Source organism: Oncorhynchus tshawytscha, linkage group LG02 (assembly GCF_018296145.1).
Source record: "Oncorhynchus tshawytscha isolate Ot180627B linkage group LG02, Otsh_v2.0, whole genome shotgun sequence".
Classification (NCBI taxonomy): Eukaryota; Metazoa; Chordata; class Actinopteri; order Salmoniformes; family Salmonidae; genus Oncorhynchus; species Oncorhynchus tshawytscha.
Window position 1 is genome coordinate 21705050 of NC_056430.1, and position 25408 is coordinate 21730457.

Here is a 25408-nt window from a genome sequence, read left to right on the forward strand (position 1 = left end):
CTACAAAAACAACAAAAACCCTACTTCCTGAATGGATTTTTCTCAGGTTTTCGCCAGCCAAATGAGATCTGTTATACTCACCGACATTATTTTAACAGTTTTGGAAACTTTAGAGTGTTGTCTATACAAATCTACCAATTATATGCATATCCCATCTTCTGGGCCTGAGTAGAAGGCAGTTTAATTTGGGCATGGTTTTCATCCAAAATTCCAAATGCTGCCCCCTACCCTAGAGAAGTTAAACTCCATTGTTGCATGCACTGTCTATGAGGATATAGCTTTGAATCTCATGAACTGTGTGCATCTTTTGTTTTTCTTCATGGATTTGTGCAGGTGACTGTGTATCATGACCTCCCCAGTCAAATTGCTAGAATGCTAGAGGTTGAAATGGGAGGCCGTGCAAAGTTTCTTGGGACGAGGCTGAGCCAGTGCTATAGCAGCCTATGCATGAATCCATACAATAAGTTATTGCTTTTATGCTTCTTAGTTTATGAAAAATGTATGCATTTTGTACATGTGAATGAATGTTTTTAAATCGTGTAATTTTCTTTTAAGTTGAGAGGACTCTCAAAATAGGGGAATGTCAGAACAGAAATGACAAGATTATGTTATAATGCTGTTATTGCATCAAATGGTTGTTTTATGCAACATAATAAGGTGTTGTTAGAATGCTCATCTGTGTGTGTTCTACTGAGGATGGGCCTCTGGAAGATTGACGATGTCTCCTCTTACACTTGGCAGTGACGTAAAGTCCCCATGAGTGACAGAACACTTAGCCAATCACGGCGCAATGCTCCATATTTTCTGCTGACTTGCCCCTACCACCATTTTGGAGCTGCCTTACTCAAGAAAACAAAAAGGAGACCATGTTTGTATGTGGCTTTATTAACTCAATGAAATATATAATTTTTGACATTGTTACAAACTGATATGGGACGTGTATTAATGCCAAAATAATATGCAAAACAGGCAAGCCCAAACAGGCTCTGCCCCACCTGCCCTGAATGACGGTCGCCACTGAGTGTGTGTGTTTGTGCATGCACGCGTGCATGTGTGTGGCCTGCGGCAGTGGGCTAGTCTGAATGAGACACATTAAAGAGGGCAACAAGCTATTAATCCCAGTCAAGACTTCATAGGTTCAGTTGCGGTTATGAACCCATTCCAATGCCAAACCATGGTCTTATTATAGCATTTCCAGGGTGGAGCACACTACTCCACTTGACCCAAATACTCAACGACCCTAAAGTCAAAGTTAACCCACTTTGGAACAATGAAAATCATGAATGTAAATAGGAGAAATAAGTTGTTGTAAATAAGGGATAGGTGTTCTTCCTCTTCATGGAGATGGAGGTCAGCTGCTACATGATCTTTGACTTATTCATTCAAACTGTAAAAACTCATATGAACCTGACCTCTGGTCCTCTGGGACTGAGCCTCTTCTTTATTTCAACCGTTGTTAACTTTTAACCATCATGGCCCTTCAAGAGCACGTCTATCTAAATAGGTAACAACGGGAACGTTCTTTGGCTTGACCTCTTCCTTTCACCACCAGCTATTGCTAAAGTACAAAGGTTCTGACTTTGTATATGTTTGTTTGTCAGATATCACTAATCTGAACTGCCATTGGTAATAGAACAGTGACTGTGTACAGAATGATTTCACAGATGCATCAATGGAGCCACCACTTGGAGACTAGCAAGATGTAGTGATGGAGTCCTGACCGGCAGACAGGCTTGATACTGACGTCTCTGAATGGAGAGAGACCTGGCACTTAACACATCCACAATGTGGGACTGAAGGTGATTACTAAGAATACAGTGCAGCAGAAATGTCCAGTATTTGCAACACCCTTTTCATTCCATGTGTCACTGATGACTCGGCCTATTTGTACAGATGGAGATGACTGGATAGGCTTTTCCCAGACTCCAGCTGTGGGAAAAGCTGTGTGGGCAAGGTTCTGACAGATGGGTGTGTCTTGGTGGAGGCAAGGACACACCCACAAAATACCCACATTAAATCACACCCCCAAGCCAACTCACATTTGGCCTGTGTGTTAAAAAGGTGGATTTTGTTGCGTTCATTGCCACAGTTATATATACTGTACAGCACAAGTCTCAAAGAAGTTGAAGAAACTAGACATTATTGTGGCTGCAGCAGGAACGTTTTTGGGAATCAAGGATTTTACATTGGAAGACTTGCAAGGGGCACTGGCGCCAGAAGACCAGGTTCCAGGTTCCCCTTGAGCCTGTGTAGGGATCAGATCTGTTTTATTTATTTTAACAGAAAAATGCAGTTTTTGGGGGGAATCCTATTTACATCCCGCATAGTAGATGGTGGAATGCACATTAAATTGTGAAATCACCAATACATCATAAAGGAAGAAGAAGACCTAGTCAGTTGTTGTCACGTCCTGACCATAGAAAGCCTGTATTTTCTATGGTAGAGTAGGTCAGGGCGTGACTGGGGAATTTAGTCTAGTTTATATTTTCTATGTGGGATTCTAGGTTTTATTTTCTATGTTGGGGTTTGTGTATGATTCCCAATTAGAGGCAGCTGGTAATCGTTGTTTCTAATTGGGGATCATACTTAAGTAGCATTTTTTCCACCTTTGGGTTATGGGATATTGTTTATGTTTAGTTGCCTGTTAGCACAGCATTTGTCGTCAGGGTTTGTTTGTTCTTTATTGTTTTGTTTTGCTTTGAGTTTCACATTGTAATAAAAGATGTAGAACTCAGATCACGCTGCGCTTTGTTCCAGTTATTGTAAAGTATGTGACAGTTGTCCAACTGAATGTATTCAACTGAAATGTTTTTTTCCGCATTTAACCCAACCCCTCTGAAACAGAGAGGTGTGGGGTGCTGCCTTAATCAACATCCACATCTTTGGCGCCCAGAGTACAGTGGGTTAACTGCCTTGATCAGGGGCAGAACAACAGATTTGTACCTTGTCAGCTCGGGGATTCAATCCAGCAGCGCTAACCACGAGGCTACCTGCCGCCCCAAGAAGAACTCACGTTTGGCTTCTGTAATGGCTGCCGGCATTTCTTGGGGTATCACACTTTGTGCTACACAAAATTAGTTCCCATCGGCATTAGGTAAACAGTTGGGCGGACAGCTGGAGTCAGGCATGAAGATTGTTCTGCGAGAGAGACGACAGAAGCGGAGAGCTGAAGGTTTTCCTAGTAGAACAGAGTTGAGTTTGGGGGTCTTTTTTCTGTGTGTGGCCACTGCTCATGCTCTAAAAATCTTGGTGTCCAGAGAGGACACGTTTCTGAGGTGAGCAGGATGATTATGTGAGGGTGTTATGTTGGGATGCCACCGGGGTGCAAACAAAGTCGGGAGAAGAGGAATATTGGGACAGGGACACAGAAAGGTGGATTTCTGAGGAGGAATAGAGGAGGAATAGAGGAGGAAAAAGCAACATATTAAATTCCAAAGAAGAAGAAAAATATTCAAAGAAGTAGCATTTCTTGAGGAGCAAGCCAAATAACGATACCAAATTAGCAGTGTCATAACTCTCCTTGCTGAGGATCCAAGGCCTCAGATCAGCTTGGCAAATGTCTGACAATGACCAGACCCCTCTCACCCACAGATGAGGAAAGGGGGGGGGGGGGCTGGGCCAGTTTTGACACCTTATCACTCTGTCATAAATTAGGGAGGAGGGGAATCTCCCTCCTGCTGTTCAGTATGAAGAGACTTTTGCTGCCAAAACAATAACACTGAAAAAGTGAATACTGGAACAATATTTCTAAGATAGGAATGTTAGGAATGGTCCGTGGGGATCTAAAGAATAATCATGTCATATTGCTTGTCATCTTGTGATGTTATTAAAAACTTTATGAACCAAATACTGTAACTGATGAAGGAAACCCCCTTTGGCTGTCAAGTTTCCATCCAATATGATGTTAATACAATAATACAAGGATTAAACTATTTTTGTTAAGATAGGAATGTGATTTTGGTTTTCTAATGAGATAATGTTTTTTCACGTCCTTTGCACATTAAGTAGCCACACTCCGAATTAGGTCAGAATAGTGTGTCAGTGTGATGGAACTGCCCTTTCCGACCAGAGTGCTTAAAAGGACTCGCTAAGATTTAACACACCATATCAGAAGACGTGAGACCGTGGTCCACATATTGAAATGGTTGGAAACCCTGAAACTCTCAACACTAGAAGATAAAGACTAGACCCTAACATTGCCAGTCTGCAGCTGGGCATATACAAGTGGTCCTAGAACATTGACTAAAGACACGAGGTGGGAAGGAGAAAATCCCATCTCAGACAATCACTGTGTATCTGTTCTATTTGAACACTCACAACCATTGCAGTTAAAAAACTTTAGGTAAAATATTTACATATGAACAAGTGTCTGTGCAAAATGTACAAGAAATAAGGGAGACATGCTATGCTTCCCCCTTACTTTGATTTCTCTGTAAGAGACAAATATGGAAAGTAACAGGTACTGAAAAATCTTCATCTAAAAATCAAAGTGATCAGGAAAATATACCACTGAGTTCTAGCCAGGGCTGTCCAATGGGGCATCAGAACAGAAGCACAGATTATTGAACAGATAGGACAGCTTTAAAAAATAATAACATCACCATTCATACCTCAGAATATCATCAAGTCTAGGGTTAGAATATAAGAATAAAGTTATTTGAGAAATGGTAGAATACATGCAGTCCAATAAAACTAATACAAATTGAACTTTCCTACATGCACAGTTGTTTTGTGGTGACAAAGGGGCCTTTGAGTTTTTGTCTATTTTAAAATAGTTTTTACTATTGTTGAAATCCAATAATTCATCATTGTGAATACCTAAATGACCCAAAAATGCATAAAACAAATATTAAATCATTAGAATACAATTGTAGAGACTATCAACTCATTCCCTCTAAAATAAAATTTTTCACACCTTATCCCATGCAGAAACAGGAGATGTGATCTCAAAAACACAAATGGAGACTGAAAAGAAAAACGTGTTTGATCTGATTACAGAAAATAAATACAAGACATTGAATTCAAGACAAGCTCAAACAGAGAAATTAAAGACACATTGACTGCTTCAGATTTCAGAATGAATCACTAGATGAATTGCAGAGTGCTTAAAAGGACTCGCTAAGATTTAACACACCATATCAGAAGACGTGAGACCGTGGTCCACATATTGAAATGGTTGGAAACCCTGAAACTCTCAACACTAGAAGATAAAGACTAGACCCTAACATTGCCAGTCTGCAGCTGGGCATATACAAGTGGTCCTAGAACATTGACTAAAGACACGAGGTGGGAAGGAGAAAATCCCATCTCAGACAATCACTGTGTATCTGTTCTATTTGAACACTCCAGTACAAGACCAAGACAACTAAGAAGAAGGACATTGTGACCTCTGGTGGAAAATCAGAGCCTTTCACCGAAGCGGGACACTACAACTTCCCCATAGAATGATTGACTGGTTTCAACAGAGAGATGATGAACAAAGATATCTACACGTAAATAAACTTTCAGGACCCTGTCTTTCAAAGATAATTCATAAAAATGAAAATAACTTCACAGAAATTCATTGTAAAGGGTTTTAACACTGTTTCCCATGCTTGTTCAATTAATAAACCCTTATGGAACGGTCATTAAGACACTAACAGCTTACAAACGGAAGGCAATTAAGGTCACAGTTATGAAAACTTAGGACACTAAAGAGGCCTTTCTACTGACTCTGAAAAACACCAAAAGAAAGATGCCCAGGATCCCTGCTCATTTGAGTGAACGTGCCTTCAGCATGCTGCAAGGAGGAATGAGGACTGCAGATGTGGCCAGGGCAATAAATTGCAATGTCCATACTACAACTGCAGAGTTACACCAGGAACACACAATCCCTCCATCAGTGCTCAGAATGTCCTCAATAGGCTGAGAGAGGCTGGACTGAGGGCTTGTAAGCTTGTTGTAAGGCAGGTCCTCACCAGACATCACCGGCAACAATGTTGCCAAGGGGCACAAACTCACTGTCGCTGGACCAGACAGGACTGGCAAAAAGTGCTCTTCACTGACGAGTTGCGGTTTTGTCTCACCAGGGGTATTGGTCGCGTTTATCGTCGAAGGAATGAACGTTACACCGAGGCTTGTACTCTGGAGTGGGATCGTTTGGAGGTGGAGGGTCCGTCATGGTCTGGGGCGGTGTGTCACAGCATCATCGGCCTGCACTTGTCATTGCAGGCAATCTTAACACTGTGCGTTACAGGGAAGACATCCTCCTCCCTCATGTGGTACCCTTCCTGCAGGCTCATCCTGACATGACCCTCCAGCATGACAATGCCACCAGCCATACTGCTCGTTCTGTGCGTGATTTCCTGCAAGACAGGAATGTCAGTATTCTGCCATGGCCAGCGAAGATCCCAGATCTCAATCCCATTGAGCACATCTGGGACCTGTTGGATCGGAGGGTGAGGGCTAGGGCCATTCCCCCCAGAACTGTCCGGGAACTTGCAGGAGCCTTGGTGGAAGAGTGGGGTATCATCTCACAGCAAGAACTGGCAAATCTGGTGCAGTCCATGAGGAGGAGATGCACGGCAGTAATTAAATCAGCTGGTGGCCACACCAGATACTGACTGTTACTTTTTATTTTGACATCCCCTTTTTTCAGGGACACATTATTCAATTTCTGTTAGTCACATGTCTGTGGAACTTGTTCAGTTTATGTCTCAGTTGTTGAATCTTGCTATGTTCATACAAATATTTACACATGTTACGTTTGCTGAAAATAAATGCAGTTGACAGTGAGTTTGCTAAGTTTACATTCATGATCTCTTACCCAAACGGGCGGTGGTTCGTTTGCAGAGTAAATTATTACTTTGAGGGTAGTTTCCACATGTATCAACGAAAGTTTGACTCTCTCTTTGTCTCTCCCTCTGCCTATCTACCCCTGTCTTTTGTGGTAACCAAGCAGTCATGCTGTTGTTAGTCCACTAGGGACTTTTTCTCATGCGTTAAGTGATTATGTTATTCTGTGTTATTATTTTGTTAGCTAGTAAATAAATAAACTAATTTTGTGTAGTGCTGAATCATAAGTAAAGCTGGGGTTCTTGCAGATCCAAGGAGTATGCAACGTTCAGAATGAGACTGATATGAGCTAATGATTAAGTGACTTTTATCGATATAGAAGTTATATATATTTTAGAGTTTAATTCGGGAGATGGTAACTCTATAAACAACTTCTTCTGTGGTGCCTCAAATTCCTAATGAGTTCATTGTTACATGATTAATTTAATTGTGTAACAATTAAACATGGTTAGCTGTTTCGATAAATAACAGTCATCACATTAATGAAAGTCACGTCACAACAGCGGGTGCAGTTTCCCTTTAACAAATGAGAGGTCATAAACAAACATGTTCTATGACACATCACAGGAAGCAGTGATGTCACTTCTACCCCCTTGAAGGCTCAGGGTATTTACCCACCACCTCCAGGTGCACTCACTGAGATGTCGCTAGGCAACTACAGTCACCGTTCTGTTTCTGGCACTCAAGTGGGAGATTATGTGGACTTAACTCTGAAAGAGCAGCCATGTCGTGCAGTAGAAGGGAATTACCAGGGAAAATATTGGATTGGGTCGAAGCACAAAGGGCAGGTGAGCCTGAAACACCAGAGCTGTACTCAGATGCCCTGTCTGTTTGGCACCAAGGAAGCAACCAACACTGACTCACATCCCAGCATTGAGTGCTCTGCTCACTTGGGGGAGTGCCACATACTTGTGTAAGTTATTGACACTGTATAAGATCATCACTATTCAATGAAAAGATGTGTGTTGTTCAGGAATATGCTCAGCAACAGCATCCATGAGATGATGCTTTATAGGTCACAGACACTGAGCACTGACCTCACCCTCTGGCTGTCTTAGATTGGAGATTGAACTGAGTAAACAGTTCAGTGATAAAGGGATAAATCAAGTCACAGCCATGCATGCGGCTTACAATTTATAATGAAATCCACATTGAGCAGATCCTGCTCTGCTGAGGTTACCTGAAAACATACACCTGTCAATAGCGCAAGTTACTACTGCCATCTTGTGGAAATGAACAGCATAACCATTGAACAGAGTGGAAATATAATTAATCAGTATTGAAAGCTGCAGCTGTCTATTATATGAATTGTTCTGCATGCATGTTGAAGCTGGTCACAATCAGTGTAACATCAGGCCTATGTCCCAACAGACACTCTGAATGGTGTAATTGTTTCAATCCCCCAGTTGTGGTGAATGTTACTTGGCATCTGATGTAGCATCTGTTTCCAATACGTCAGGCACACTATGCAGCCCATTCCTGTCTTTTAATAATAGTGGATGTCTGAACCGAGCCGAACCGACACAGAACAGAAGGACAGACTGGTATGCTGCTGTGTCTGTCTGTTCTGTTGAGCTGGCGGACAGATATTGATGATGACAGATGTTGGTTTTATAGATGCCAGCAGACAGGAAATGGGTCAGGAGAATGTGAAAATGTCTCAATCCTATTGGTTCAACCTGAAGATTAGGACCACCTAAATTAAAATGAGCTACATGGAAAGTCTGTACAGTATATTGACCTTGTAAAACTACAACACTATTCATCCAAGATCTGCAATAACCAAATAATAATTGTATTTCATAAACTGAACATGAATATGTCAGTGATGTAGCATTGTCCTCTAGTGCATGAATATGAAAATATGGCAAAATATTTTGCACTTTTAATGGAGTTTATTATCTTTCAATCCTATACAAAACCATTGCAGTTAAAAAACTTTAGGTAAAATATTTACATATGAACAAGTGTCTGTGCAAAATGTACAAGAAATAAGGGAGACATGCTATGCTTCCCCCTTACTTTGATTTCTCTGTAAGAGACAAATATGGAAAGTAACAGGTACTGAAAAATCTTCATCTAAAAATCAAAGTGATCAGGAAAATATACCACTGAGTTCTAGCCAGGGCTGTCCAATGGGGCATCAGAACAGAAGCACAGATTATTGAACAGATAGGACAGCTTTAAAAAATAATAACATCACCATTCATACCTCAGAATATCATCAAGTCTAGGGTTAGAATATAAGAATAAAGTTATTTGAGAAATGGTAGAATACATGCAGTCCAATAAAACTAATACAAATTGAACTTTCCTACATGCACAGTTGTTTTGTGGTGACAAAGGGGCCTTTGAGGTTTTGTCTATTTTAAAATAGTTTTTACTATTGTTGAAATCCAATAATTCATCATTGTGAATACCTAAATGACCCAAAAATGCATAAAACAAATATTAAATCATTAGAATACAATTGTAGAGACTATCAACTCATTCCCTCTAAAATAAAAATTTTCACACATTATCCCATGCAGAAACAGGAGATGTGATCTCAAAAACACAAATGGAGACTGAAAAGAAAAACGTGTTTGATCTGATTACAGAAAATAAATACAAGACATTGAATTCAAGACAAGCTCAAACAGAGAAATTAAAGACACATTGACTGCTTCAGATTTCAGAATGAATCACTAGATGAATTGCTTTGCTGTTCAACATTATATTAAAATATATGGCTTCTTTTGTCAGGAAGGCAAGAAGAAATCAGAAGTGTTCAAACTAATTCAGAGGCCAATAGAATACCAAAAACAAAATAAGGATAATTGTTCTTTAACAATCGCTAGAAACACTGATGATTAATTATTAAAAAAATATTTTTTCATATAAACAGAATTATAAAATAAATGGACTATTTTGTAGAATCGGTTTGCACACTACAAAACGGCCTTCCAAGTCAAATGTATAATAATGTATTAATTTATTTACAGTTTCATTAAAAGGGGATTCTAAAACAAAGTCAATAAAAAGGAAATAAAAACAGTAGAAAATGTGAACATTCCAGGATTGCTCTGATGGAAGGTGGAAGAGTGTTGAGGGAGCAGTCAGGCCTAGAACCAGATGAAGAGCGAAAGGACAACCAGAGTATACAGGGGAGACAAACGTTCCAGTCACTTTAGGTAGCTCCATTTACTGTGGCCTGGAGAATCTTGACATTGTTGTATTACTGTCCTCTTTATCCAATTCTAGGGTACAGCCCTATTTGAGGGAGTTGCTTTAGTGAAGGTTAGGGTGACAGCTCTCTGGACTGGCTCTCTGGGTGTCTATTTGAGGAAGCCTTTGTAGAGGAGATGGGAGTCACTGGTGTCTCTCTCATTCTCCAAACAGAAGAGCAGGTCCCTGAGGTTGACACGAGTGATGCGCTGGCGGATAAACTGTCTGGATGCTCCTGAACTACCACTACCAGACGCAGCGGGACTGGACCCTGAGCCCTGAGAGAGATGGGGAGGGAGAGTGACCGTCAGAGAGAACAAGAGTGAGTTTGAAAGTGGCAGAGAGTGAGAAAGTGGCAGATAGTTGAGGGGGAGTTTGAGGGCAAAAGACAAATAAAAAAGGAGACAGAGAAGATTGCGATTTGACTACACGAAGAAACAGCCCACAACCAGACTTTAAGAGAAGGTGGAGATCATGTTACCTCAGCTCCAGCTGCAGCGGCTGCAGCCTCCATTTTCCTCTTCTTCCTAGGGCCGATGGCTGCCAGCGCCGTCAGGTTAGCTTCCTTCTGTCTCAACTGAAACAGCTCCTGCTGCTGCATCTGGAGACAAACACATATACACGAGATAGGCCTACACAAACACACCCCTACTATGGACACTTCGGTGACACATATTTTATTATGCCAAATTCTCATAAGCCTATCCATCCCTCTTACCTCTTTGGCCTTCTGTTTCAACCGCAGCTGCTCAGGGTCTTCTTGACGAGAACGAGACTGAAAGGACACCCATCAGAAAACAGATAGGAATGTGTTAACTGGGTCTCCAGAATAAAGTAATTAATGTCCACCCTCTCACCATTAGTGGTCCTAAAAGTCTAATATAATAGGAGTGATAGTGGAATGGGTCTGTGCTGAAAAAGCTTCAGTACCTTTGCTGCCTTCATCAGAATCTCTCTCTCCTGCTCCTCTTTCCTCTGTTTCTCCATCTGATCCAGCTGCTCAAAGAACTTGATCTGGGCACGCATGTCGCTCGTCTGCTCGTACCGACTGTCCTCCTATCAACACATACATTCATTCACCCTAAAGTCCCAGACCATAGGAACACATGCTAAAGATGCAAATAAAGCACAAAACTGTACAGACCTTGAAGTTGATGTTCCTCTGCTGGGCCACCTCAGAGACTTTCTCCAACAGGTTCTGCAGCCTGGTCTGGGAGGCGTGGGACACGTAGTTCACTACCTCCGGCCCCAGATCACTCACACCAAACTTCTTACCTGAAGAGGGGAAAAACTTGCAGTCAGTGAAAGCTAAGCTCAAAGGTGCATTTTTCAGTGTGTGTAACTGTGTGTGTGTGTGTGTGTGTGTGTGTTAGTCTCACCTATTTCCAGTATTCTTCTGGTCAGTGTGGAGGTATGGAGGAAGGCCTCGTCCTTACAGGACCGTGTCACCGCTCCCACCAGCTCGGAGTTGGTTGCCAGGATACGGGCACTCTCCTCAGACAGGTTAACCCCAGCCATAGATGCCACATCATTGATGTCATCGTCATCCCTGGACACAAAAAAAAACAGTCAGCCAGGCAACAGCTACAGAACTTTTCAATCTTTCATTTTAGTTGTGATAATTGTCCTCCTACTGGTTTGTGGATGGGACATACATAGCTGACCTGAACGTGCCCCCAGCTTCCTTCAGCTTGTTCTTCTGAACTACAGTGGCCAGAGAGGCAGCACCAGGAGACGACTTAGATCCAGTCAACACTCCAGGATTCACTACAGGGACTGGGAGATAGACAGGAGTGAGAAAGAGATCAGACAGATGTGATTTCTTAGTTTCTCTTTTTGTATTACATGGTCTCCTACCCCACTCACCTGTCTGTAGCTGTTTGAGCTGCACCTGTGGCTGTCCCAGCATGATGTGACTGTGGGGGGGCGGACCTCTGAGGGTCACCATGGGGGTCATCTGAAGAGGCCTTACCATTGCCCCCTGCTGTCGAGGCTGGAGCACCTGATGGTTCAAGTTTAGGAGTCAATGGGGCAGTTGGAAAGATGTAGGCGGGAAATCCTTTCATAACACTATATATACACAAAAGTATATGGACAACGCCTTCAAACAATTATTTCAGCCACACCCGCTGCTGACAGGTGTATAAAACCGAGCACACTGATGCAATCTCCATAGTAAACATTGGCAGTAGAATGGCCTTACTGAAGAGCTCAGTGACTTTCAATGAGGCAACATCATAGGATGCCACCTTTCCAACAAGTCAGTTGTCAAATTTCGGCCCTACTCTAGCTGCCCTGGTCAACTGTAAGTGTTGTTATTGTAAAGTGGAAACGTCTAGGAGCAACAACGGCTCAGCCGCGAAGTGCTAAGCCACACAAGCTCACAGAACGAGACCGCCGAGTGCTGAAGCGCATAAAAATCGTCTGTCTTTGGTTATAACATTCACTACCAAGTTCCAAACTGCCTCTGGAAGCAACGTCAGCACAATAACAGTTCGACGGGAGCTTCATGAAATGGGTTTCCATGCCCGAACAGCCGCACACAAGCCTAAGATCACCAGGTGCAATGCCAAGCTTCAGCTGGAGTGATGTAAAGCTTGCCGCGTTTGGACGCGGGAGCAGTGGAAACGTGTTCCCTGGGGTGGTGAATCATGTTTCACCATCTGGCAGTCCGATGGACAAATCTGGGTTTGGCGGATGCCAGGAGAACGCTACCTGCTCCAATGCAGTGCCAACTGTAAAGTTTGGTGGTGGAGGAATAATGGTTTGAGGCTCTTTTTCATGGTTCGGGCTAGGCCCCTTAGTTCCAGTGAAGGAAACTATTTTTTGTTTGTTGTCATTTTTACCCCTTTTTCGTGATATCCAATTGGTAGTTAGAGTCTTGTCCCATCGCTGCAACAACCCTACGAAGGTCGAGAGCCATGCCTCCTCCGAAACACGACCCTGCCAAACCGCACTGCTTCTTGACTCACTGCTCACTTAACTCAGAAGCCAGCCGCACCAATGTGTTGGTAGAAACACCGTCCAGCTGGCAACTGAAGTCAGCGCAATGGGACAAGGAAATCCTGGCCGGCCAAACCCTCCCCTAACCCGGACGACGCTGGGCCAATTGTGCATCGCCTCATGGGTTTCCCAGTCACGGCCGGCTGTGACACAGCCTGGGATCGAACCCAGGTTTGTAGTGACGCCTCAAGCACTGCGATGCAGTGAAGGGAAATCTTAACGCTACAGCATACAATGACATTCTAGACAATTCTGTGCCTCCAACTTTGTGGCAAACAGTTTGGGGATGGACCTTTCCAGTTTCAGCATGATAATGTCCCTGTGCATAAAGTGAGGTCAATACAGAAATGGTTTGTCAAGATGGTTGTGGAACAACTTGACTGCCCTGCACAGAGCCCTGACCTCAACTCCATCAAACAATTTTGGGGTGAATTGGAATGCCGACTGCGAACCAGGCCTAATCGCCCAACATCAGTTCCCGACCACACTAGTGCTCGTGGCTGAATGGAAGCAATGTTCCAACGTTAGTGGAAAGCCTTCCCAGAAGAGTGGAGGCTGTTATAGCAACAAAGTGAGGCACACCTCCATATTATTGCCCATTATTTTGGAATGAGATGTTCAACATACTTTTGTTCATGTAGTGTACTTCTAATACTAACGATTTTAATAAGAGTAAACAATGAGATGTTATTATAATCTATCACTATTAATAGCAATATGGTGGTATAGTACCATTGGGGTAGTCAGCCCCTGTTTGCTGATGACAGGCTGGAGGTGTGGTCTGATGGTTGGGGCTGCAGGGCGCAGGGCTGGGCTGTCCAGTACCACAGTGGTGGGGGTGGTGGCAGAGGCCTGCTGCTGGAGCCCACTGTGCTGGATGAAGGCTGCTGAGTCTGGGGTGAGCTGCCGCAGAGCAGGAAGGCTCCTCTGGAGGACAGACAGACAGAAAGGCTGAGATAATTTGATCATTTGGCAGAATAGTTTGGTGGGTAAGCAAACTGGTGGGTGGGTGCTGAAGACTGGGTCATAACTTGGTTTTGTTTATTCAATGGTGCGTAGGAGGATTCCTTACCTTGAGGAAAGGCACGAGGTAAGGCTGAGGTGAGGAGTTGAGCTCTCTGTATAACCTGTTGGTGAAGTCCTCGACTTCAATCTTCCCTTCCTGTTAGAAATGAGAACAGACCATCAGTTCCAAAGAAATATGCAAAATGTTAATCATCAGATTGCAATCCCTGTCTATTGTGAGACTCTCAGCAGCTGACACCAACAGTCCTGATCTCTACCCTGATCCCATCAGTGGTGTGTCTGGTCTAGAAGTGGCACCACCCAGAGTGGTGTGGCAAAAAAAGAATCTGGGGCCTGTAGTTCTGGTAACCTAACCCGGTAAAACTCTAGACCTTATACGGTATAATGTGATTAATCTGTCATAAAAAGGTTTAATATGGGCTATGATGGGACCAGAGTTTTTCTAAATCAAGTCACATGGTTTAAAAAAAAAAATCTCCTGGCCTTGGGGAGGATGAAAACTCTGTCAAACTGCAGCAACCTTGTACTTGTTCATAAGAACTATATTTTAAAGGACTAGGGGGGTTTCCTATTCAGACACCTCTTGGAAAGCAACCTATTTGGACAATACAACACACAGGGCTGAGTTTGCTTTATGCAGGTTTGCATCATGTAGTCCTGCCCTACGCAACTGCAGGCCTAATTAAAGATGTATCCAGTCTGTGAGCTATTGTGTTTATTGATTCATTCCAGTTAATCATTTTGGATTGAAAAAGACTAGGTAAACTAGTCAGCCCAAGTTTTAATATACTGAACAAAAATATAAAAACGCAACATGCAACAATTTCAACATTTTTACCGAGTTATAATTCATATGAGGAAATAAGTCAATTGAAATACATTCATTAGGCCCTAATCTATGGATTTCACATGACTGGGCAGGGGCGCAGTAGACAGTTACTGTTGTTAGTAGCCTACAGTTGATCAGACTAAAAAAATAGTGTTGTTTCCATACAATACCGCATGTCAGATGGCTAAAGTTTAGGTGTATAGGCTACTACAATTATGGAAGAGTTTTTGCTTTTATTTATTTATTTTAAATTTGACCTTTATTTAACTAGGCAAGTGAGTTAAGAATTTTTATTTATTTACAATGACGGCCTAGGAACAGTGGGTTAACTGCCTTGTTCAGGGGCAGAACAACAGATTTTTACCTTGTCAGCTCCGGGATTCAATCTTGCAACCTTCCTGTTACTAGTCCAACGCTCTAACCACTAGACTACCTGCCGCCCCACAGAGTTTTTGCTTGTGTCTGACGGGAGTGATGTGTTATCACACTTGCTAAATAAGTACTGGATAAGTTGAGATAACGCCTTAAGCTTTGTGCCCAGACCATGCGACCTGCAATTTACTTGAATCTGATTGGTCAAGACACGTTAAGAGCCTGAAACAGCATTCTGATGTGAAGACCAGAGAAATTGTGTGCGAGTTGTCAACTCATGAGGCAAAACCGTCAAAAAAACAGCACTTAACACTTTGCATCAATATATTTTATTAAACTAAATCAAAAGTGGTGTGACGCTGCCACACCTGATTGAAAAGTGCGGTGGCAAATGCCGCCTCGCCACATGTTTTCCTGCAGCCCTGGTGTGGTCACTCACCAGGAGATCTTTGACCAGGTCTTTAACGTTGGCGGCAGTCTCTGAGGACTGCTTCCCGCTGGACGCCAGCTTGATTAATGTAGACAGGAAGTTCTTGCATTTCTTCACATTCTCCATCGTCTCCTACAGCAAAACAAACAGGGGGCAGCCTTAGAAACAAAGTCAAGCTCCTTATTTGAGGAACCATCACGGGCTCTTGCGTCATCAAAAGCCATTATATCCTTCTATCATATACTTCTAAATTTGCAGTATTTGTATTGTGTTTACCAGATACCATAAATGCACTAGAAATACAGCTATGGTCTAGCAAAGGAGCATTCCCTGAACAGAGGACCTAGCCCTGACCAATGGGGGTGGGTGGAACCTAGTTCCGCACCGTTGCCAAGGTGACAGTGGTCCCAGGTGATGCGGTGACGGTCCTCTGGGTGGCCCCTGGTAGCGCTGTCCCCATAGAAGTGCCTGCAGCAGCCCCTACCACAATCATGGGACTCTGGGGGGGAAATACACACATCATCCAGGTTGTTATATTCAATGCACCATAAAGTAGATCAAATGTATGACCAAAATAGTGAGCTTTGAGGAGACACCTCATTGACTTCTCTGGGATATATGGGACAGTATCGTCCCACCTCGCCAACAGCCAGTGAAATTGCAGGGCGCGAAATTCAAAACAACAGAAATCCCATTAATAAAGTTTCTCAAACATACAAGTATTCTACATAATTTTAAAGATAAACTTCTTGTAAATCCAGCCACAGTGCCCGATTTCAAATGTGCTTTCACCGTAAAGCCTACCAAACGATTATGTTAGGTCAGCACCTAGTCACAGAAAACCATACAGCCATTTTCCAGCCAAGGAGAGGGCTCACAAAAATCACAAATAACAATTAAATTAATCACTAAACTTTGATGATCTTCATCAGATGGCACTCACAGGACTTCATGTTACACAATAAATGTGTGTTTTGTTCGATAAAGTTATCTTTATGTCCAAAAACCATATTTGAAATTGGTGTGTTATGATCAGAAATGCATTGTATCAAACAAACATCCGGTGAAAGTGCAGAGAGCCACATCAAATTACAGAAATACTCATAATAAACATTGATAAAAGATAAATGCTATGCATGGAATATAGATAAACTTCTCCTTAATGCAACCACTGTGTCAGATTTCAAAATGGCTTTACGGCGAAAGCACAACATGCGATTATCTTAGGTCAGCGCTAGTCACAGAAAAACATCCAGCCATTTTCCAAATGAGAGGTGTCAGAAAAGTCAGAAATAGCGTTATAAATATTCACTTACCTTTGATGATCTTGATCGGAATACACTCACAGGAATCCCAGTTCCACAATAAATGTTTGTTATGTTCGATAAAGTCCATCATTTATGTCCAAATACCTCCCTTTTGTTCGCGCATTTAGCCCAATAATCCAAATGCATAATGCGCAATCACTTGTTCAGACTAAATTTTTAAAAAGTTATATTATAATTCATAGAAACATGTCAAACGATGTATAGAATCAATATTTAGGACGTTTTTAACATAAATCTTCAATAATGTTCCAACCAGAGAATTCCTTTGTCTTTAAAAAAGCAATGGAACGCAGCTACCGCTCACGGGGGTGCGCGTAATCAGTTCATGGCACTCTGCCAGACCTCTGGCTCAATACGCTCTCATTCTCTCCTCCTTCACAGTAGAAGCCTCAAACAAGGTTCTAAAGACTGTTGACATCTAGTGGAAGCCTTAGGAAGTGCAATATGACCCCATAGACACTGTATGTTGGATAGGCAATGACTTGAAAAACTACAAACCTCAGATTTCCCACTTCCTGGTTGGATTTTTTATCAGGTTTTTGCCTGCCATATGAGTTCTGTTATACTCACAGACATCATTCAAACAGTTTTAGAAACTTCAGAGTGTTTCTATCCAAATCTACTAATTATATGCATATTCTAGCTTTTGGGCCAGAGTAGCAGGCAGTTTACTCTGGGCACCTTTTTATCCATGCTACTCAAAACTGCCCCCCAGTCCCAAACAAGTTAAAGTGGAGGAGAGCTATAGCATGGGGCTCCACACACATACTATCCATCACTGGCCGACAACAAACACTCTTCAGATCCCTTTAAAAAAGGACCCAGTGCATACAAAACCTGAGAAAACTGAAAAGGAGTCAGAAACTGTTGGCCCGGGACAAATCAGGCATTCACTGAAACCACTGGCTGTGATAATGAGTGTGTGAGAGCCTGCAGCTTGCACTCATAGTAGATGCACAGAAAACACACACACACACTAAACTGACACACCAGGAAAGCACTTTCACACACAAAAGGGGATTCAAGCTCAAAAGAGATGCCTAAGTTACAGAAGAGGCCCTTGAGAGAATTTTAAAAAAGCAAGTTTCACATGACTGGTGCCGTTTCTGCCTTCTGCTAAGGCCCTACTGTATAATATAACCTACTGTGTGTATCCTACTACATCTCTCCTGCTCTGCTGTAGCCCCCCACTGCCTGTCCCCCACTGTACCTGTAGGACAGGAGGCCTCTGGAGTGTGGTGGTGACAGGAGGTTTCTGGAGTGTGGTGGTGACAGGAGCAGAGGTTGGCACAGGTGAGCCCTGCTTGATGATAGTGGTGGGAGTCACCTGCCTAGTGAGGATGGGCGTTCCAGGAGCCTGAGGAAAAAAGGAAGACAGTCTGATCTGGAGAGTACTTTTGGGGGTAGCTGTGCATGAGGTGATCTTGTCTATTGAACAAACCTGGACTGAGGTGATCTGGAAAGGAGGAGTGCTGGTGGGGGTGGCTGGGCGGGGGGCCATGACTCCCTGGGATTGGGACTGCATCTGAGCCAGGGTCTGCTGGTGGATCATCAACAGCTGCCCACTCTCACTGCGCACCAGGACCATACCTGTGGGAAAGAGAAAAGATCATTTGACTTCCCGTAACCGTCCTGTCACCATGTTAGATTCCCTTTACAACACTTTGTAACACTGTAATACATTTGTAACAACACTCCTCTACATCAAGAGAAGAGGGATTCTGTAGAACAGGTAGTACTTGGAGGCAGTTCAGCTCCAATCCTCCCACATCTGCTAACATTTAGCTGAGAGATAGAGCGCTGGATAAGGGCCATAAACACTGTGCCATTTCATGCTAATCAGTCTTCCTAAAGAAGCAAGGCAAGACAAGGCGGCAGAGTTCCATACAGACCGAAGCGGCAGTGTAAACGAGTCACGCTGTAATCTACATGGTAATGCATTGGGACACCGTGCCTCGCCACAGGGGGATCAACACTGACTACGCTACAAGAAGGGTCTCAAGAAAAAGACTGGCTGCATTACAGGCAGAGCTGGTCCTGTATTCACAGAGAGCTCACAGAGGACAGGACATTATACACACACTTCTTAGACAGGCTGGCACATAGGGCAGCAACAGTCTCCACTTCTGGTGGTCGTCGTCATCATCATCATACAGCATACAGGTAATACAGTAGTAGTAGTACTCTTACCAGGCCAGAACTGTATGCTATACTTACACATGCCATATCCGTCTGCCTTCCCTTATATCTGTTGGTGTTTATGAGTGATCAAACTTTTTACTGTGTAGGCTAAATGTTACATGATAGAATAAATAAATCATAGGGATAAGAGAAAATAAATAAAAAGATCTGAGTATTTGATTATCTACTTGTCATACATCAACTTCCATTTCCTGAGTGTTAACATGAGTTGACAGGAGTGTTGACAGGAGTGTTGACAGTGCACAGGCAGAGAACAGCGCAGCACAGACACAACAGGAGAGCGTTTGAGAGGCACGACAGGGCACTCTACATCAATTCAATGAACAACCAAGACAGATCAGCAGGGAAAGTTTGGGATGTTCTGTGCAAATGATGAAGCAATGAACAACCAGTAAGTTTTTTCCCTTTGATTGACGGGTCAACATCGGAGAATAATCAATGAAGCAGCAAGTACACTATTACAACACCAAGTCTGCAATATACTTCTATTTGACTGTCTTTAAAACAATGTGTAGGCATAACATTATAAATATAGGAACAATATTATGTTTTCGTATATTACGTTTTTGTAACTATTTAATTTCAAAGAGAGACAAACGTACCTGGGGGAAGCTGGATGTTCTGAACGTTGGGCTGGTTCGGGGATGTCTGGGGGTGCCGAGGCGCCAACACCTGTTGCGCGATAGAACGGCTCCCTCCCGGGCTCGCAGCCACTGTCACCGGAGTGGAAGCCCTCGGTGCGCTCTGGAACGACGGGTTCGTTACAGCACATGAAGCAGTCTGTATGCTTGTTTTGGGCGCCTCTGCCATGATTATGTGCGACCCCGCACTGACAGCCACAGACGTGGGTGACTGACCATTGTTCAGGCAATCGAAAGGCAATCCCGCATTAGGACCATTCATCGCTGTACCCGATCCCGCAGTTTGCATAGATGGCCTCACAATATGTGATATGGCAGGTCCAGTGCCCAGACTCGCAGCGTGAGACGAGGTGACAACATTCTGAGAGTTCACGAATGATGTCTGGATGATAGTGGTGTTCAATGAAGGTGGCATTACTGCGCTCGAATGTCCTTTTGACAACCCCGGACCGTTGTTGACAACTGTGACAGCTACCGAGGCATTGCCGCTACTCGTGCAACTACTTGACAGCGGTGTCCCAGTGAGAGAGACAGCGCTTCCTGAATTGTGACAGTTCATTAAACTGCCTCCATTCAAAGTTTGAGTTGCGGAAGAGGCTACTTTCCCCCCGTGGTTTGGGAGAGGAGTTATTATACTGGCACTGACAGCAACAGTCTTTCCTTGGCCGTGTCGTGCCGATGAGTCCGACTCACTCGATGAGGCATCCATAGCTGAACCCTGGGACCACGTATTACTAATAATGACACCCCCTTTGCACTCCAGCCCCTGTTGGCGGAGCGGAAACAAGGGTGAGAGAAGGGGGTGAACAAATAAACTAGTGTTTGCTTTCGTTTACACTTGAAACAACAAGCAAAACAACGTTACCACAGCATACCTGCTTTTGCAACCTCTTGAGCAAGTCCCCGTTTGTTCTGCTGGACATTAGCATTAAACCCTGTCCCGGAACTGGCCATGTGTTTAGCGACTGTCTGGCTACTTGCCTCAGGGCTCTCGTGACCCGAAAACTCGGACTCAAGAGACCCCACAAGATCACGAACTACTTTCTCGTCCACCTCAGCGTTAAAGAAAACCTCATCTAGCAAATCGGAGCCTGCCGCCATCTTCACACTGCTCCAAGCTATGGAGCGTCGAAAGTAAAGCGCGCATGCGCTGAATACATGCAACGTCACCCCACAGAGTTTCCAAAGTGCGGTGATTGGTCGTTTCCCGGTGATAAAGGGCGGGACAAATGGCTACTGACTGACATTACCGAGGATGTAAGTGCTGAAACAACACTGAATAACTAGAGCTAGTGGGGAGAAAATCAACTCGATAGTACATGTTGTATGACGCGTATTTGCGATCATATTCTAACCAACTGATTCTGGAATAACTCAATGCTATATATTCGATGATGAAATTATGGGTAGCGACAGAATTTTAACCCTACATTTAGACTAATTCCCAGGTGGAGTGCATCTGGGTCCTTTGCTCTGGGGCTTCAAGATGGCTACGCTGTTTTTGTTCAGCTAGTTTGGAGCGCCACTGTAGAAATTCGTTTTGCCACGCCTCTTACAATACAGTTTTTGCATACTGTCAAAACCACATGGGGAGTGTCAACACAGAGGAAGAGTTGGGTTCTGGGTGAAATAAATTTATGGAATTGATAAAATGATCAAACTTGAGAATTTGCTGTTTTTGATAGGAAATTCATATTGTTAGGCGTGTGTATGCCTATATATCATTTTTGCGGTGCGTATCTCGTGGCCTAAATGTTAAAAAAAATATATATGACTATGACAATATGTTGAAGGCTATTTATCTGTGCCATCATTGCCTAGAAACCTTAACCCATGCCCTAAAAGGGTTGGTTTCCCAGACACAGCTGCCTAGTAGTATTTTTCAAAAGCACACTTATTAACTGAGAATCTCCAATGAACGTGTTGGTTTTTTTGGCCAGGACTATGATTAATCGGGAAATTGTCACTGTTTGTGGTTATAGACGAAGATGAGCACCAGCTACAGATTTTTTTTTGTGGTTAATTTATCCCACAAATAGGGTTGCGTGTCTCCCCTCAAAGATGGAGAGGAGAAAATAGCGCACAAAAAAAAACATATCGAACAGATTGTTTTTTAGATGCATGAACTGAAAAATATATTTAACATTCCACAGTGCATAGGACACTTCATGCCCCATCAATGATAGGCCTATGTGCCATGGGTAGCCTAAATCCATATTGAGTTGTCAGAAAACGTTTAGGCTATTCCCTAAATCCAATCTAAACATTGCTCTCTAGGTCTATTAAAGGGATGTGTTGCAGTGTTACAACAATCATTTAGTTTGTCTCCTAGGCTATAATTTTAATGGACATGTGTCCCCCAATTGGGTTTGTAACATAAAGCACCAGCTTTAACAAATTGTGCACCTGCTGATACATTTGAGTTTGGTGTTTGCTTCAGGGAATGCTCAAACAAGACGGCTTGTGTTGAGAAGTAGAAATAAAAGCTACTTAACAGAAACAATGAGCACTGGAATACCTTGTAGTGGAAGTAAAATAAGTCTAATATCCAAGGCCTGGATATTAGACAGGCATTTTATATTCACTCAACAAGGGTAACTCGACGGTGGCTTTGGCAAAGGGTGAGTTTCCCTCAATTTAGGTGTTGTTTGGCAATTGGTTTTGCCCCCCAAATTTAAATGGTGCAGTTATTAACTCTACTTCCAAAAGCTACAATATTGTCATCTTATTTTCACAGTTAAATCATTTGGGACAGAAGGCCAGACTACAAACAGACTAGTGCCACCCAAATATTTTATGTATACATCATTTTCAGAGGGAGTGCCATCAAGGAAATAAATGTGTGTGAGCCACCTAAACCACAACATGGTTTACCTCACTACCCAGCCATTGTACATGTAGGAGACAAGGACCAATACATCTGCTCTGCAAAAGAAAAACATGACATAATTGGATTCCATGCATATGATCACACAACCTAAGACTGGTCATTGTATGCATCAACCAATTGTTGCGTGCCACATCATCGACTGACAGATTGCTATAACATATGGTTAACTGATGCGTTAAATACCTATCCAGGTGTTGGATAGAGGAACGCACCCATAAGCATTTGTTTGCTTTGCTTTTTGTAGAGGTCCATTGGCAGCACCTCTGCCACATACCTATCCCAGACCCCCTATAGCCCCTACAGGAGTATGGTGCCTTCCTATAACCAGCTGGCTGCCAGCTCTCTACTCAGCAGTATACTGCTGCCTTGGGTCTGGGTGAGTGAAACTTTCTTGGAGAGAGACCCTATCAAACACACAACCACCTTCATGATGTATTTTATTTAAAGATTTTGTCAAAATAGCCCTTGAACTGTTATGAGGCCCTTGTACATAACCGCTGTCTTTAAACTTTGTCACCATGTAGCATCTCATCTAATGATGTCTGTGGGAAACTGTCCCCAGAGCTCTTGAAACATCTTTCCCGATTATTCCCTGGCCTTTCTCAGGGGCAGGACTTCATAGCCTTCCAGTGAGAAGAGGCCTGGTGGTAGAGCAGGCTGTCCAGACAGTACCAGCGGATAATTCTGTCCACAGAAGTGGCCAGTCTGCCTCCCAGCAGCAAAGAACGGAGTCTGGTCAGCCTCCCGCACGCTCTGGCAGAGATGATCCTCAGTCTCAGAGGATGACTGCCTCCAGTGGTAAGCTCAGACAACAGGAATGAGGGCTTCTGGTACAGCCTGGTACATAGTTTGAGTAACACCTGCTGTGTTTTCATTCCTTCTTTATGAATTCTTATCACTTTAGGGAGCAGGATAACTACATTGAGCTCTAAAATTATTGAGTGACACATTTTCTTTTTTTTTGGCTCTGTATTCCAGCACTTTGGATTTTAAATGATAGAATGACTAGGAAGTTTACCTTTTAGATGTAGGACCTGCATTGTTCTGGTACCTGTTCCGACTGACATTTTCGCTTTATAAATCGATATGTGTATACCCCAGATCAAACTGGCTTGCGTTGAGCAATAGTCCTGGTTCCAACGGACACAGTATACAGTCGTGGCCAAAACTTTTGAGAATGACACATATTCATTTCCACAAAATTTGCTGCTTCAGTGTCTTTAGATATTTTTGTCAGATGTTACTATGGAATGCTGAAGTATAATTACAAGCATTTCTTAAGTGTCAAAGGCTTTTATTGACAATTACATGAAGTTGATGCAAAGAGTCAATATTTGTAGTGTTGCCCCCTCTTTTTCAAGACCTCTGCAATCCCCCCTGGCATGCTGTCAATTAACTTCTGGGCAACATCCTGACTGATGGCAGCCCATTCTTGCATAATCAATGCTAGGAGTTTGTCCGAATTTGTGTTTTTTTGTTTGTCCACCCGCCTCTTGAGGATTGACCACAAGTCCTCAATGGGATTAAACTGGGGAGTTTCCTGGCCATGGACCCAAATCAAATAAAATTTTATTTGTCACATACATATGGTTAGCAGATGTTAATGCGAGTGTAGCGAAATGCTTGTGCTTCTAGTTCCGACAATGCAGTAATAACCAACAAGTAATCTAACTAACAATTCCAAAACTACTGTCTTATACACAGTGTAAGGGGATAAAGAATATGTACATAAGGATATATGAATGAGTGATGGTACAGAGCAGCATAGGCAAGATACAGTAGATGGTATCGAGTACAGTATATACATATGAGATGAGTATGTAAACAAAGTGGCATAGTTAGAGTGGCTAGTGATACATGTATTACATAAGGATACAGTCGATGATATAGAGTACAGTGTATACGTATGCATATGAGATTAATAATGTAGGGTAAGTAACATTATATAAGGTAGCATTATTTAAAGTGGCTAGTGATATATTTACATCATTTCCCATCAATTCCCATTATTAAAGTGGCTGGAGTTGAGTCAGTGTCAGTGTGTTGGCAGCAGCCACTCAATGTTAGTGGTGGCTGTTTAACAGTCTGATGGCCTTGAGATAGAAGCTGTTTTTCAGTCTCTCGGTCCCAGCTTTGATGCTCCTGTACTGACCTCGCCTTCTGGATGATAGCGGGGTGAACAGGCAGTGGCTCGGGTGGTTGATGTCCTTGATGATCTTTATGGCCTTCCTGTAACATCGGGTGGTGTAGGTGTCCTGGAGGGCAGGTAGTTTGCCCCCGGTGATGCGTTGTGCAGACCTCACTACCCTCTGGAGAGCCTTACGGTTGAGGGCGGAGCAGTTGCCGTACCAGGCGGTGATACAGCCCGCCAGGATGCTCTCGATTGTGCATCTGTAGGGTGTCAGGTAGGGTGGAGGTGATATGGTCCTTGACTAGTCTCTCAAAGCACTTCATGATGACGGAAGTGAGTGCTACGGGGCAGGAGTCGTTTAGCTCAGTTACCTTAGCTTTCTTGGGAACAGGAACAATGGTGGCCCTCTTGAAGCATGTGGGAACAGCAGACTGGTATAGGGATTGATTGAATATGTCCGTAAACACACCGGCCAGCTGGTCTGCGCATGCTCTGAGGGCGCGGCTGGGGATGCC

General features: G+C 43.2%; 1 protein-coding gene and 1 long non-coding RNA gene across 5 annotated transcripts; one reads left to right on the forward strand and one right to left on the reverse strand.

The window, feature by feature from the left end:
• Positions 1 to 8715: 8715 nt before the first annotated feature.
• taf4a (TAF4A RNA polymerase II, TATA box binding protein (TBP)-associated factor) lies at positions 8716 to 20992 on the reverse strand. 4 transcript variants are annotated; one of them, XM_042295226.1, is made up of 16 exons: positions 20748 to 20992; positions 19834 to 20638; positions 18471 to 18619; positions 18240 to 18386; positions 16087 to 16200; positions 15711 to 15833; positions 14117 to 14206; positions 13777 to 13995; positions 11908 to 12043; positions 11697 to 11817; positions 11421 to 11590; positions 11186 to 11316; positions 10972 to 11097; positions 10760 to 10816; positions 10523 to 10642; positions 8716 to 10319 (listed from the first exon to the last, which is right to left on the reverse strand). In XM_042295226.1, exons 1-16 carry the CDS (start codon positions 20799 to 20801, stop codon positions 10152 to 10154), a joined length of 2730 nt encoding a protein of 909 aa, XP_042151160.1. In that variant the 5' UTR covers positions 20802 to 20992; the 3' UTR covers positions 8716 to 10151. The 4 variants fall into 4 exon arrangements, with proteins under 4 accessions (XP_042151160.1, XP_024236643.1, XP_042151163.1 ...); XM_024380875.2 differs by having other exon boundaries at positions 13777 to 13971; positions 20748 to 20991; XM_042295229.1 differs by having other exon boundaries at positions 11706 to 11817; positions 20748 to 20991.
• Positions 20993 to 21045: 53 nt separating this feature from the next.
• Positions 21046 to 23554, forward strand: LOC121839045. The gene is made up of 3 exons (XR_006078570.1): positions 21046 to 21129; positions 23007 to 23138; positions 23369 to 23554. It is a non-coding gene; the product is annotated as an uncharacterized LOC121839045 (long non-coding RNA).
• Positions 23555 to 25408: the final 1854 nt, after the last annotated feature.